Here is a 15,999-nt window from a genome sequence, read left to right on the forward strand (position 1 = left end):
GAATCTAGAAGGTGGTTGTTAAGGGCTGAACTGTGTTGTGGAGGTAGAGATAACCCCCAACCTTTTTGGTAAACAATACCAGATACTTAGGACCTTCCGTTACCAGGTGCTTAAGACCTTCCGTCGCCAGAAGATTAGGACTCTCCGCTGCCAGGGGGAAGGGACTTTCCAAAGAGCCCAAAGTTCACCCTGTTCCAGGAAGGGCGTATGCTCACCTGATTCCAGGAACAGCAGGACCAGTACCTTATCTTTGGACGCCAAGGGAGGAAAGGGGGGGGGGGTGGACTGTTGGTCAATACCTCAGTCCTTCCTTTGCCCACCAAAAGCTAAAAGCCCAATGGTTTTAAAAATCGCTTAAAGTGGCCAATAAACGGCGTACAACCCAGCCTGTTACCAAAGCCTGCCTACCAAACTGTATAAAAGATGCTTGAGTTAAAAGCTCGGGGCCGCTTCTGCCCTGAAAACGGAGCGACCTCAGCATGCTGAAATAAAGACCTCTTGCGTGATTGCAGCGATCTCTGTCTCCTGGTCTTTGCGAGAGGAGCCTTCCCAACAAGTAAGATTCGCGCTTTTGGGCCAGTCTTACCGTGTGTCCCCCCAATTCATATACTGAAGTCCTAATCCCAGTTCTTCAGAATGAGACTGTATTCAGAGATAGGGCCTTTAAAGAGGAAAATAAGGTAAAATGAGGTCATTAGGGTGGGCCTTTATCCAATCTGACTGGTGTCCTTATAAGAAAAGGAGATTAAGACGCAGACCAGTGTGGAGGACAGGCCGTGTGGAGACACGGGGAGAGGGCGGCCGTGCACGAGCCGAGGAGAGAGGCCTCAGGAGAAACCAACCCTGCTGACACCTCAAGCTCAGACTTCCAGCCTCTGGAACTGTGGGAAAATAAACTTCTGTCGTTTAAGTCACAAAATCTGTGGTATTTCTTTATGGTGGCCCTAGCAAACTAATGCAGAGGCTCATTGCAAAAGCATGGTACGTGTGAGCCACGAGAAAGAGCAGTCCAGGGCAGCGGGACGGGGGAGGAGATGAGAGCTTCCAGGAGTGACCGCAGAAGAAATCAGGCCACTTCCCTCAGTGATCTTTTTCCTCCTCCTTTGGGAATTTCTGCTACCTTTCATACGGTGTTTCCCTCCATAAACATATGATTCCAGGATAGATGATTTCCAGTAAATTTTGAAAAGCAGAAAACAAGAAATATTAATTGTTCCAAACCCCTGAGCAGAAGCTGAGCTAGAACATATAGTAAGACCTGGAAAGCATCAGAGTTTACGAGAAATAGGTTATACAGTTTCTTTCTTCAGGAATTATGTATTTATTTCCATCTTGACATTAGAATATTAAACTACTCCTCCCCTTGCTAAATTGGTATGCATTTAAAACATTAAATTCTTTCACTGGCCTGCTTAGGAACCAAATAGTATAAACTCTCATTAATATGTAAATCAACCCCTCTAAGCACATTATTAATTATTTCAAAGATAGTTGGAGGTCACCAGCTCAAGCAATTTCTATGCATGAAGTCTCGTTAATACAAGACAACATGCAGTGAGGAAGAATAAAATTTTATCAGATACTGAATGAGTGTGTGTATGTGTCTGCGTGTGTGTGTGTGTGTGTGTGTGTGTGAGTGGCCAAAGTAACACAGGGTACTGAACACAGTACCAGCTGGCTCTGTATGGATACCTTCGGATGATGATGGTGGTGCTGGTGGTGACCAAAGAGCACAATTTACAACTAGAACAATTAGAAACAAACAGCAAACAAAAAACCAAAAAACAAAAAAAACCCACCTGTCTGAATCACAAAGTGTGTGTTTAACATCCAAAGCTATTCTGCCTCAAATAAGCTCAAACTGTTTTGACCTGGAGGCCTCAGTTGGCCCTGCTTTCTTCTGGAATCAAGTTGTGAGGAGCTGCAGAAGTCTGTAGCCCATGAGGAAACAGCGCATCTCACTTCCCCAGACTCTAGGGCAGTCGCACAGAGTGTGCTGTGCACAGTGTCGTGCACGGTGTCCTTCATGGTGTCGCTGCCCCACGCCTCTTCGCTGCTGCAAGTCGTCTCCTTTTTAGGTAGTTCTCAGAAACTGAAATGCTCTGATGGAAACCATGGGACAACTGAGGCAGGACCACCCAAAAAACCAAATGGAAAGCAGCTGATCGTGGCACCTTCAGCACTGACGGATGAAAGAGGGTATTGAACACAGGTAGCAAGCTGTGGCTTTTTAAGTTCATAATACAGGCACAAGACTAATTCTCACCAAACTGCAGGAAAACAATCGTGTCATCCAAGCAACTTGTCATGGTCACTATCACAGTTTACCTTTATACCTCTGATGTGAGCTGAAAATTTACCCAATGAAAAAGATAACAAACGATTTCACACCAGACAACAACCAAGATGAGGAAGATAAACATAAATGTAACCATTATCTAGTGCAATTAACAACATATATACAACATAAATAAGAATGGGAACCCTGAATGTTGGACAACTTGTAAATGTATTCAGAGCTTCGTTATTAGGGGTATTACTGGAATTTAGGTGCTTCTGGAGAGGAAAATTTGGCAAAATCTTTCAAGCATCAATTTGGAATTTAAAGCAGGGAAATACCTATATTCCTTAGGGATGTACGTATGGGGTGGTGATATAAAGAAAGGCAGGGAATGATTATCACTAAGGCCAGGACAGTGGCTACACCTGTGTGGGGGCGGGAGGTTGTGACTGGGGGGTCACATGGAGGGCTTCTGGGATCCAGCAATGTTCCTTCTCTCCCTCTGGGTGGTGGCTGCAGAGGTTCCCCATAACTACACAGACTTATAACTACACGAATGCGTTTTGAGCACTGTTGTATGTGCATAGCACGGCTCATAATAAATTCAAGAATACGTCAAACCATTTAAAATGATATACTTAAAGGTCAATTAATATTCTATTGATCACTGTTATAGTCCTTCCAGCCTCAGGAGAGTACTCGTTATACTGATAACGCAGAACAGATTAAAAAATTGTGCTGACTGCTCACAAAGCAGGGGAAAGAAATTCAGAGATATATAAATGTATACATATATAATTTGTGTGTGTATATATGCATATATTATTTTTTAATAAAGAAGAAGAAATCCTAAAGATAGCTGTTTTGAACAACTTTCATGGCTATCATAAGAACTTACAGGTATTTTTCTAGAACTCTTTACTATAAGAAATTTAATATTAATTTATATTTAAGTACAAATTTAATATAATAAATTTGTACTTAAAAATGGATTGCTTTTGCCCTTATAAAACAATGGTAGAATGATCTTTTAAGAGGTTGGTGCAGAAACGAGTGGAGAGAAATTATTTTTGCCTTCTCTGCTAGCTGTTCGGAATATCCCCACCTTGCTTCTGTTTTCCAAAATGTCCTTTTATTTTTAACCACTTAATAAGATGTGAGAACAGAAGAAAAAAAGGCAGTTTGGAAAATGGAAACTCAAGCAAAGGAAGAATCAGGGGTGAGGTTTACTTGGACGTGGGCCCCTGCTCGGGATGAAGGGAGCCACGCTGCTGGTGCTATAGGAAATAGGCATTAGAGTCTCTTCATTTGTAACTGACAAGAGACACATGCGTGCATCAAACAGATCTGAAATCCCACTGCCGTTTCTGAAGCAGGTTCTATAGAGGCAGCGTTTCCAAGGCCAAACAGATGACCGAGCAGACAGTGCCTTGTTGATCTAGCTGGAATGAGCTCGAGAACACCATCCATTTTGTCCTACAGCTCTTTTTCTGGTGCTTGTCCATGTACCAGTCACTCCTTATAATGAGGTTACTTGATTGAGTGTTGTTCCTGTTGCAAGCAGGGAGAGGAAGGCTGAAAAGCATTCAATAAATTTTACGTCTCTCCATCCTCTCAGGCAGCATTCAAGACTGCCAGTGTTTACAGCCCTGTTTGCTCTTCCTCATGGGCACACAGCCAAGCCAGATTTCCCACCCCACCCCCTCCACCCCCAACACACACACTGCTTGGTTAGGTGGAGCCATGTGGCCCAGCTCTGGTATAACAAATGTGGGAAGAAGTGATGTGCTCCATTTCCAGGCCTGGCCCTCAAAGGGCACCGGATCTCCCTCGTCTCATGCCAGCTGGCCCCATGGACAAGATCCAGCAGGCACCCAGAGGTTGCTAAGGATGACAGAAGCTCTAGAGGAAGAAGTGGGAGTCTGGGTCCCGGAATGATGGTGTGGAGCAGATGCCCCACAGCCAAGCCCCACTGGACTGTGACATGAGTGAACATAATGAACATAAACCTTGAACTTGTGAAGCCACTACAAGTTCAGTGTTGTTTTGGTTAGCAAGTTAGACTAGTAACCTGACTTTACACTGCCTCCTACATCCAAGTCAAAGGAAAACAATTAAAATTGCTAAACCACCCCCAAAACAAAACAGAAAGTGTTTAGCATTAATCTTGGAAAATTAAGAAGTTTGATTTAATTTCAGTTACTTTGGAGGTGGAAAGAACTTCAGCTTTGGACTGTGAAACACGTCAGGAGTTTAAATCCTGGTTTCAGTCCTGGTGCTGCCATTTTCATGGTGGTTGCTACAATATGCAAGATCTGGGAGCTGGAAAGAGAATGGGCTGTGTGTTTGAGAAAGGCAGACGGACAGGCACACAGAGAATGTCTGTGTGCATAATCTCCTAGGCCATTTGCTAATATTTTAAAGCCTATAACATGGATTGCTAAGGTGCTTTTTGGAAATATATGAACTTATATTCTTACCTGGTTTGCACATGTGTCCATCACTTTATACCTTATGCTTTAAATTAGCAATTCTTTATCAACTAATTATGTTGAACTTTGAGAATGTGTATTGACCATTTTCACATCTTCTTTGGCAATTCATCTTTTCATAAAATTCTTTACTTTTCCAATGTGCTGCCAGGAATTATATTGATTTAATTATTTGTGGGACAGCAAATGTTCAAAAGCTGGAAAACAATCATTTTTATTGGATTTTGTGTTTAGTCCCCAAAATGGCTGTCTGGAGCATAGGCTTCTTGACTCCTTAGGCACCAGGAATATCTCTGTATCCCAAAAGGACCAGAACCATCTGGCTCGTGCTGCTATATTGCCAACAAAGACACTGAGGACCTTAACAGGCTACAGTTGGTGAGCAGACGTAATTGATGGAAAGGAAATTGCGTTCTAGGTTAGAGGAAAACTGGAATTATATGAAAAGTGACCTGGGAGCAGAAGAACCAGGGTTGAAAAATCAGATGCACTCAGATGGCACTAGTGGCGATACCAAACGCATGTGTCACAGGGAAGGTGGGAGCTACTCCCTTGGACCCCCTGAGGCTATACGAAATCTGTGTTGCCAGGGCTCATAATGGATAAGTAGTAGCTTGGCAGAGTATTCATCATATCCTTCCTAGGGCTGCACTCTGAAGTTAATCAGCCTAAATTTATGAAGCTCCACCAAGTTGTGTGAGTGACATTCAGTGTTAAGAGCATACACAGAGGGTGCTTTGGCAGTTCAAAATAATTCCTCACATGGAATTCTAATAATAGCAGGTACAGCAAATAGACAGCAAATATTTCAGAATAATTATGAGGTTTTTCCCACAGTCTATACTTTTATGCAAGAGTTTGTCAGAGTTCTGAAAATAGGCTGTTTTGCTTGTTTTTACCAATCTTATTTTCAGCTCCATCAACATTTAGTGAAAAGCCTATGCTGGCTAGCAAACCAAATTACTCATGGACAAAATAGATACAGGCACAGGGAGAATTTTTGCACTTATTAATGCTTCAGTTCCCCATTGAAAGTACCTGTTGCTTGAAGAATGACACCCCTGCAGTAGTTCTCAAACTTTTAAGCCTAGGGACTTGAATAGGTACTGATGCCCACCCTGAGAGGTTATCATGTAATTGGCCTGAGGTATGGCCTGGACCTTAGGATCTTTAAAAGCTTCCACTTGACTGAAATGTGCGTCCGGGGTTGAAAGCCAAAGCCTAGAGAGAGGCAGGTGGTAGGGTGGTGCGGACTTGGAACTCAGAGTGAACCACACCTGGGCTGAACTCTGAGCTCTTCTCTGCCTAACTCTGTGGTCCTGGTTTCTTAATCACATGGAGACTTTACTTCTTCCTCTACAACATGAGAAGAATAACTCCTACTTTCCAGTTTTACACTTGGTTTAAATATGAAATGGTGCTAAAAAATTTAGACATATTCTCTTGACCTTTTCCATGCAACTTTCAAAGGTATTATACTTTACCTGTCATTTGCAAGCTTATCATTCACATAGTGATTAACAACCCAAGTTCTAGAGCCACAGCTATCTGGCTCTGTACATCAGCTCTGTTACTTACTAGCTGTATTGCCATGTGCACTTTAATTCCCGTCTATAAGGCCCAATTCCAACATCTATAAAATGGAAACAACAACAATATCCATTCCAAGAGGGCTTTGTGGGGACTAAACGGACGTATGTATGTAAGCACTAAGAATGGCTCCTCGTGTACAGTAAGCACTGAATGACAGCTGCAATCATTACTCATTTCTGACTCTTGGGAAAATAAAACTCCACATCCCACCCTTAGAAAGCATAGCAAAGTTTCTGGTCAAGTGAAGATTTCATACAAGGAGAGCAGGGTTTGTACTTGAAAGGTATTTTAGAACAGTTTTATTTATTCATCATAATAAATTTGTCAGCAAAAACCACTGGTTCATTGTTGACTAGCCATACCTTGAAGAATGTATATGTCTAAAATTGAGCTTTGAAGGTTTTTAGCTTTAAGGAACTTGACAGAGGCTTGAAAGAATAGATTTTACACACACACACACACACACACACAACCCATCTTATCATACTACATATGTTTTGGTAATGAGGTATAATATATTTATATAAAAATAAATGAATACAGACACTGTTAGCAAGATATTTGGTATGTGGGCCATTTAGCAATATAAATACATATCTACATACATAACTCTCTTGTTGCTTCTGTGGGGACAGTGTAATTTGGAAAATAGTATTCTAATTCTACTTACAGCCTCTATTTTTTTGATATACAGTTAATAGTTCCAGAAAACGGTTCTCAGGTTTTTAAAATTATTATTTTCATATATAATGTCATTATCTGTCTGGCTACTGCTAATGTCTTTAATCCTGCTCACAGCACCAGTTGTCTAGCTAGGCAACCATGCCAGTTGTTGGGCTCTTTTACCTGCTGGTAATCCTGAACTGACTGGGCCACTTGTTGAGCTAAGGCTGGGTCTGGAGCCCACAGACCCCTCAAGCCCGTTCACAGACTGGCTCACAAACCCTTCACATGCCAGGCTAGGTCCCCAGACCCCTCCACGCAGGTCTATGAGCTAGGTAACCAGCCAAAAGGTCCTTGGAGCCATAGGTTGGAAAGCATGGCGGCGCCGGGCAGATGCTCAAGGCAGACACCTGCCTGTCTGCTTCACAAACACTCTCTCTCTCTCTCTCTCTTTCCACCTCTCTCTCTCTCTCTCTCTCTCTCTGAAGAACACAAGAATAGCAACAAAACTAAAAAGATACATTGGTGCGCATGTGCACTAACTCTACACACACACACACACACACACACACACACACACACACACACACACACACACACACACACACAATTTGCTTACAATGAATGTTGAACCACACCCAACCAGACCCGAGGCGTGGGCCCTGACCAACCTATTCTATTTTCCCAACAGTATCTAGACACCATTACAATGTTTTCTAGACTAAGGAAACTCTAAATAATGAATTTGGAGGAAGGGCTGTTTTGTATGAACTGGGGCAGAATGGATAGGAGATGAGGGTTGGTCAGCTGCATTCACTACAAGGTTTGAATTATTCATTGTAATAAACAGCAGTCTAGGACAGTGCCATGCATGTGGCAGTCACCACATGCACATCAGCTTCAAGGAGTTACATATCACCCTGGCAGGATCATTCATTCTAATTTGCGGGCATTAAAAAGCCCTTTGGCCTGTGCCAAAGTAGAAATACAACCCCAAAGCAAGTTCAAAGGAGTTATTTACCAATGAACATGCCCCATTTACAGCTTCAGTCAAACCCCTCAGGTCAGAAAAGTCAAGGGGTAGATTCCAGCTGTGGTTCCAGTACCAGAGTAACCCATCTCTCATGATTAGATAGGAACTTTGCCATTAAAAGGAATTGACAGCTTTAGGGATAAAAAGCCCTTTGATTACATAAATAAATCTTGCTTTAATTTTCTTGGAGAAATTAAAATCCAAAAATAGCAAGTAGTCACTAAAACAATTTGGCTAGGCTTTTTAAACTGGGATGGTGGGAAGGTAAACAGACCCCTCTTCAGAGAAATCAGCAAGGTTCACTCCTAAGCTTCCAAAAACCATCGATGGAACCGGGGCTGACTCCTGAGGTCCAGTCATTTTATGCAGAACTGTTGGGGTTGGCCAAGAGCCTTCAAGGAGGTGCTCGGCAGAGCCATGAGTCACCCGAGCACAGGATCTGGCAAAGACTCTGGAGCTCCCTGCAGTGGTCCAGCTTCCTTTAAGCTGCCCTTTAAATACATTCTTAATTTCTTTACAGAATTAACCATAATTTTCACTTTTCATACATATTATTAATAAATTTTACTTATAAGATATATAGACATTGATATGACCTAGTTAGCCCCACCATGGGAGAAGACTGTGCCATGGAAATAATATGTGTCCTATCAATTCTTCTTCCTGACAGTCTGCTGTTTTGATAACGTATTAGTCCATTGTAGTTTGATAAGGGTATTAGTCCATTTCTGTCGCTTATAACAAAATACCTGAAACTGGGTGATTTATAAAGAAAATAAATTTATTGCTTACAGTTTTGGAGGCTGGGGAGTACAGGGTCTAGGGAACACATCTAGTGAGGGTCTTGGTGGTGGTGACAGTGATGGCAGGTATCACATTGAGAAATGATGGAGCAGAGAGAGCAGAGAGAGACAGACTCTCCTCTCCTTTTAAAGCCCTCAGAACCATGCCCCTGACTACGATTATTAATCCATCCACTACTGCATGGTCCTACGATCCAGTCACCTCTTCAAGGCTCCACCTTTCAATTGCCATAATAGGATTTCCCACCTTCTTAACAGCTGGGGCGAAGTTTCTAATACTTCTAATAAAACTCGAGGGACATGATTCAAGTATCAATCCACAACAAAAAGCTTTGATTTTCTACTTCTGTTTTGTTATTATTTTATTTTATGTGTCTTGTTCTATGCTTCATGAATCAAAGCAAAGTCAAATAAACCAAAAGAGAGATGGCCAGATGGATGGACTGGTCAATAACGCTCATAATTGGTTGATTTATGCACTGAGTTGGAGAAACCACCACCCGCAGTTGAAGCATGTCCAAACCATGTCGCTCTGTGAATACACACATACCTATGGACATATGCATGTACAAATTTTATATACTATTTATAAACAAGTAAAGTAAAAAGCCAGTATTCACTGTGTGCTTACCGTCTTCAGCATTTAATCTAACGGCGCCTTATAAGGCATTATTTTAATGCATTTGCATAACAACTTATGAAACAGATGCTATTGTATTATCCCCAATTTACTAAAATGAGACAAGGCACACTGAGGTTAAATACTTTGCCCTACATTACAAAACTAATAAGATTCAGAGCCAGGATTTGAACTAGATTTCTCTGAGGCTCTGTGAATGCCCAGAATATGTGCAAAATGATTCACTGGTTTATGGGGGCAGTATTAGGGCTTACACGGGTATTATTTAAAATATAAAAACAATTAACCTTCACTAAGACTTAATGTACAGACCGATGCTGGCACCTTCTCATACCCTGGTCTGTGTATGTGTGATCACGTGCCATGTGTGGTAGAAAACTGAGGGAGCCCCACAACCCACTGTTAGACTGTGGAGCCCGCTTGTCAGCGACCTTACAGCAGAAGGTTCCCTGTGCTTGGCTACAAGAATTACGGATAAACTATCTCATTTTAACTAAATTAACTCTGTTAAAACAGGCAAGTGACTTACGAATAATCCTGCAAAGAAACCATTAATTAAAGATAGAGCTAATAATGTAAGCACAATCAAAAAGAGAAAACAGCCACACTGACAATGCAGGTCCATTATCCGTAACAAGTGAACCTCAGCTGAGGCTCTCATGGGCCCTGAGACACAAGCAAAGGGGAGTGTGAGGCCACCGCACTTAGCAACATGTTTAAAAACCAAGCAAGTAGTAAATGAAGACAGTCTCTGCTGAACAAATACTAAAGACAATCTAGTCTGTTTTTTGCAAAAAAAAAAAATTCTTTAACATTTGGAAGTCTCTTTTTATGTAAGGGGGAAACATTTATAATCAGAGCCACAGTACATAAAAAGGCCAAAGTAATACGTGGTAAACAATATTGTGACAAACCGAACTATATTTTCTTATGAGTAAGTACTTTTGGAGATATACATGAAAACATTGTTGAAGATATGAAGAAACAAGTATTGGAATGAATGACGCTGGGTAGAAGGTTTACTACACAGCAGAACGACAGGACAGTTGTTTCTAACCTGCCTCAGCTTGTGGTTATTTGCTACATTCTTCTTTTAATAGCAAAACACACAAATATATAGCTTTGTGTAAAGAGATGCCAGGAAAGATAAGTTCTCAGTGGTAGGTGGCATTCCAAAAAAATAAAGCAGATTTCTATGAGGATTACATTTCAATAACCAGCAATGAGGAGGCAACATTCATAGAAAATATTTAAAAGGATTCCAAAGAAAAATGATAAAATAGTCTTTGAAATTCATTCATTTCCTGCCTCACTCACTATTAAAAGAAAGAAGTTGAATCCAGGAGTGCATAATATTCTAAGGATGTCACTGGCATATTTACTCAAAAAATAAAATAAATTTCAAAAAGATATTTAAAATGCAGTGAAAATATAGTGGAATCCATACAATGCACTTTCACGAGTAGAGCTCGACCAGGCAAGGCTCGTCTCACAGAGGTTGTTAGTTATTTCTTGGCAAATAACTAGCAAAATGAAAGCTAATTTACACACGTTCCAAAAATACAAGTTATCCAACTTTGCTAAACTTCCCTATGACTATAAGAGGCTGTCAATAGTGTGCTATGTGAAAATTATTTTTAAAAAAGAATATATTCACTTAACCTGTTCCTTAAAGTAAAGGTAATGTTTGTAAAATGAGTACGAAAAAGAAATGCAAAATGGTCTTAAACCTATAAAAAGATGCTCAACTTTGTAAAAATTAAAGAACAACAACAACAATGTGGAAATCTTGTTTCTCAAATATATGAATAGTAAAAAAAATCCCAAGCTTTTCGACTCCCCCCGTGCGGAAGGCGGTGGCGAGCCTGCAGCTCCCACGTGTGGGGTGGGAATGAAGCGAACACGCTGCTGGGAGGGAAATCGGAAACTGTAAGTGAAATACACAACTTCCCTTTGATGCAGGAGCCCCTCTTCTGGGAAATCTATCCCAATGATGCTCTGACAACAATATGAGAAGATGTGTGCACACAAGTCTACTGCTTGTAGCAATATTTTCAATAAAACATGAAACCTAAGTGTTCAACACCAAGGGTAAAATAAGGTGCAGCTACACAATGGAATCCAATGATGCTCTATTTTCTTAAACAGAGAAAATTTCTCTATACTACTAGGGAGTGATGTCTAGAATACAATATATACTGTGGAGTGAAAAAAGCAAGGTGAAGAAAGGAGGTGACACAAATCTACATCAATACTGGCATCATCTATGTTTATCTGTTTTTAAATGGGTGATTATTTTTAATAAAGGTTTAGTGCTGGGGGAGAAAAGGAATATTGAAGAGAATGGGAATAAAAGCTATATACTTCTTTAAATGGAACATGTTTTATAGCTTTGGCTTTGGAGTCATGTAAATATTTCCCCAAATTAGAGAAACAAAATAAGTGTAAAAGCAATTAAAAAATACGCATGCAATTGGTGACAGAAGTATACAGTAACTATCTTCGAGTCTATATTCCTATATGGATGAACCCTGGTGACAAGACAAACCAAAAATCTGAACACTGTTTTCAGTAATCACCCTTTGGTGATGGAGTTGATATCGTCATACTGATGCTGTTGTGGGTGCTTTGAAAAATAAGGCAAATGAGTAATTATATCAGTAGTAAGATTTCTGCAAAGGGGGAAAGCAACAACAGTTGTAATATTGGTGACTTTAAATAAAAATTCCATAACCCTGATTTTTAACTGAAAGGTCAGTGTAACTAGCTGTTTATACTTTTTTTTTTTTTTTAAATACACATCTCCTAGGTCTTTCAACTAGACCTAGACAATGACCAGCCAGTAACAAGGGGCACACCAGGCACCAAGACTGTGACTTCTCAGTACTGTTTCCTGTTAAAGGGACCCAGAGCTCCTGCAAAAATAACTGATTCCAGGTCATTGGGCAAGAATTACAAGGAAATCACAGAACATCCTGTTAAACTACAAAGCCTTCCTAATGGGTATGAGGGGCTTCATTGTAGAATTTTTTCTTTATTTTTGTGTGTTTGAAACTACAATAAAACCACTTTAAAAATGAGTGAGAAATGAACTGATTATTAAAAAGTACCTTGAATATGAAGAGAAGACTTGAAAATGGATGTTTAGAAGTGTTTGCATCTTTTGTGGTTTTGTGAACAAAGAAGAGTTACCAACGCAAAATTATCATGTTAAAAATATTAGAAACTGAGTTTTCCAAACTGCACATGGTTGCTTCACTGGCTTTTGAATGCTTTTGTTAGAAATATAAAAGCACAATACCTCTCAATGAGTGTTTTTAACAATATATTGACACATAGAGCATATGACCCTTAATAAAAATCACTGCGTTATTGGTAGGTATGATTGAAAAATAGCTACCATAATTTAAAAAAATCAACAATGCAATTAGCTTCTTCCATTTGATCTATGTACCATTTTGAGACATATTTTTTAGTTATGATTGACATTAAAATTAAGTATTGAAATAAATTGAACTTAAAACCTGACCATTGAATCAAGATATCACATAGTTTCAAACTACAATTTCCAATGTCAAGGAAGTGTATTTAATCACATTGCAGTCATTAAAATAAATATGTAGTGAGGTAAGGACTCCTACATCACACTATATGCAAAAAGTAACTCAAAATGGATCAATGACCTAAAAATAAGAGGAAAGCTATTAGAAGAAAACACGCAAGTAAATCTTCATGATCTTGGATATGGAAATGGATTCTTATATTTGAAACCAAAAGCATTCTTATATTTGAGCAACAAAAGAAAAAATAGATAAACCAGACTTCATCAAAGTTCAAAACCTTTGTTTATCACACAACATTATCAAGAAAGTGAAAAGACAACCTATAGGAGAAATGTTTGCAAATCATGTATCTGTCAAGGGTCTGGTATCCAGAATATGCACTCTTACAATTCAACAACAAAAGTTAAACAATCTAATTTAAGAATGAGCAAAGGACATGAACAGACATTCACATAAGGATATGTAAATGGCAAACAAGCACATGAGAAAATATTCAGCATCACTGGTCATTAAGGAAATTACAATTAATTCCACAATAAGATGCCATGTCACACTCACTAGAATAGTTAGCCAAGAAAAAAATAAAAAAGACAATAACAAGTGCTGACAAAGATGTAAAGAAATAGGAGCCCTTGTACATTGCTGGAGGCAATATAAAATGGTACAGCAGCTGTGGAAAACAGTTGGCAGTTTTCTAAATATTGAAACATGGAATTCTGCTTCTAGGTATATAACCAAGAGAGATGAAAACATATGTCCATACAGAAATGTGTACACAAATGTTATAGCAGCATTATTCATTTTACCCAAAAAGGTGGAAACACAATTGTCCATCAACAGAGGAACTGATACACAAGTCATGTCCTATCTGTAGGACAGAATATTAGTCTGCCATAGAAAGGAATGAAGCTCTGATCCATGTGGCAACTTGGGCGAACCTCAAAAACATGCTAAATGAAATAAGCAGACACAAAAGGTCGCCTATTGCATGATTCCCTTTGTAGGAAATATGCAGAATCGGCAAATCCAGGGAGATAAAAAGCTGCTGAGTGGTGGCCGGGGGCAGGGACAAGGGCTTACAGGAAGTGACGACTTAAGGGGCATGGGTGTTCTTCTGAGGTGATGGAAAATTTCTGAAACAAGAGAGCTGTGGTTGTACAACATTGTGAATGCACTAAATGTCACTGAATTGTACACTTTAAAATGGTTAGTTGTATGTTATATGAATTTCACCTAAATCAAAAATTACATATGTGCCAAAAAAATCACATGTGTAATAAAAGTATAGAGCGAGTAAAGGGCTTTTTGTATTGTTAAAAGATAATAAAGATTTTCAATATTAAATAGTTCAGCTTTATCTCATTCTTCTTCTTCTTCTTTTTTTTTTTAAAGATGACCGGTAAGGGGATCTTAACCCTTGACTTGGTGTTGTCAGCACCACGCTCTCCGAAGTGAGCAAACCGGTCATCCCTGTATGGGGATTTGAACCCGTGGCCTTGGTGTGATCAGCACTGCACTCTCCCAAGGGAGCCACGGGCTGGCCCCTCATTCTTCTTAAATGTCATTTTCATATGTTCTTTCATATATATGGGGTATATGTTCAAAATTTTTAGTGATGGGGCATGCAATTAAAAAATTTGGATAATACTGCTCTAGATCCAGGGTAACAGATCTAGAACTGGCAGGAAGAATCTAACCTACAGATGTACTTTGTGTACCTTGACTGAGTAATATTTTCAAATTTATGTTCAATGCTTTATGCAAATTATGCATTTTCTAGTTCAGCACAGTTCCCTAGAGTTTCATATCTTTTGTGATCCAAACACAGCAATGATCAAATATAAATTTCCAACCCCTCTGCTAGGTATTAGGATCTCTAAAACAGTTTTACCATTAGTAGTTCTTCTTCTGTTTTTCATTAATATTAGAAATGGAGGGAAAAATAAAAAAGCGCTAGACTTACCCACACAAGGCAGGGAGTAGCCGAGCTGGGGGTCATGGACAAACTGCCGGTCATTGAGTCTTGTCACACAGTACAAGTGGAAACAGTCTAAGCAGATCACATGGCGGTAGTTGCACTGGAAAACCAGGACAGGGCTCCTGCGTAGACAAAGGAAGATGTTTTCTCTAGCACGTCTAAGGGTGGAAAGGCAGCATGTGCTTTAATACAATTTCCGTAATCCAGGAGGGTTGCTTAGAGTGTGCTCCATGTAAAGACGTGAGCTGCTCCATCTTAAAAAATTGGACGCACTCTATGAAGTATATAGAACATCGATTTTCTTAATTTTATATTTTTCATGTTAACACATTTGTCCATCCCATGTTTAAGCCTGAGCTTAAATATAATCTTTCCTGACTCATAATTCCCAGTTACCCCACTAAATCATCCCATCTACTTGTATATATTTTTGATCCATTATCACATCATAGTATTGATGTGTTTCTCCTCTCCTATAGACTATGATGTCTTTGAAAGTAGATACTAGATATACTGATATTCCCATAGTACCAGGCAATGTAAGGATTTAAATAATTGTTCCTTGAATTTAATTATAATAGTATAGAATTTGAACTTCCCCAAAGTCAAAAGGAAAATTACTATTGCACCAAAACAGGGATATTAAACAATCACTCACATTTCACTGGCAAATAGAAAAGCAGAATTAGGGACAAAAGATTATCCAACAGGGACACCTCTAACAAGAGTTTGTCTTTTGTGCCACCCCCACACTACCCAATATTCAACTTCTCACATATGGCTAGAGGATTACTAATAAATTGATACATACGAGTACTCCAAATTTTGGATTTATTTAAAATATTTTGTAGAAAAAAAATTCTCCTGAAAAACCATGTATTTTTGCTGGCAAAGGAACTATACAAGTTTATGTAAAAAAGAAAAAAAGGAGACAATATGAATATATAAATTTG

At 39.5% G+C, this 15,999-nt stretch overlaps 1 protein-coding gene across 6 annotated transcripts in view; it reads right to left on the reverse strand.

Moving 5' to 3' along the window:
* PRKN (parkin RBR E3 ubiquitin protein ligase) overlaps window positions 1-15,999 on the reverse strand; it is a 1,299,935-nt gene that overhangs the window by 403,503 nt on the left and 880,433 nt on the right. For all 6 annotated transcript variants that reach the window (XM_063096536.1, XM_063096534.1, XM_063096533.1 and 3 more), the window contains one exon: window positions 15,032-15,168. In XM_063096536.1, coding sequence (XP_062952606.1) covers window positions 15,032-15,168 — 137 coding nt within the window. The remainder of the gene's footprint in view (window positions 1-15,031; window positions 15,169-15,999) is intronic.

This window comes from Cynocephalus volans, chromosome 5 (genome assembly GCF_027409185.1).
Source record: "Cynocephalus volans isolate mCynVol1 chromosome 5, mCynVol1.pri, whole genome shotgun sequence".
NCBI classification, from domain to species: Eukaryota; Metazoa; Chordata; class Mammalia; order Dermoptera; family Cynocephalidae; genus Cynocephalus; species Cynocephalus volans.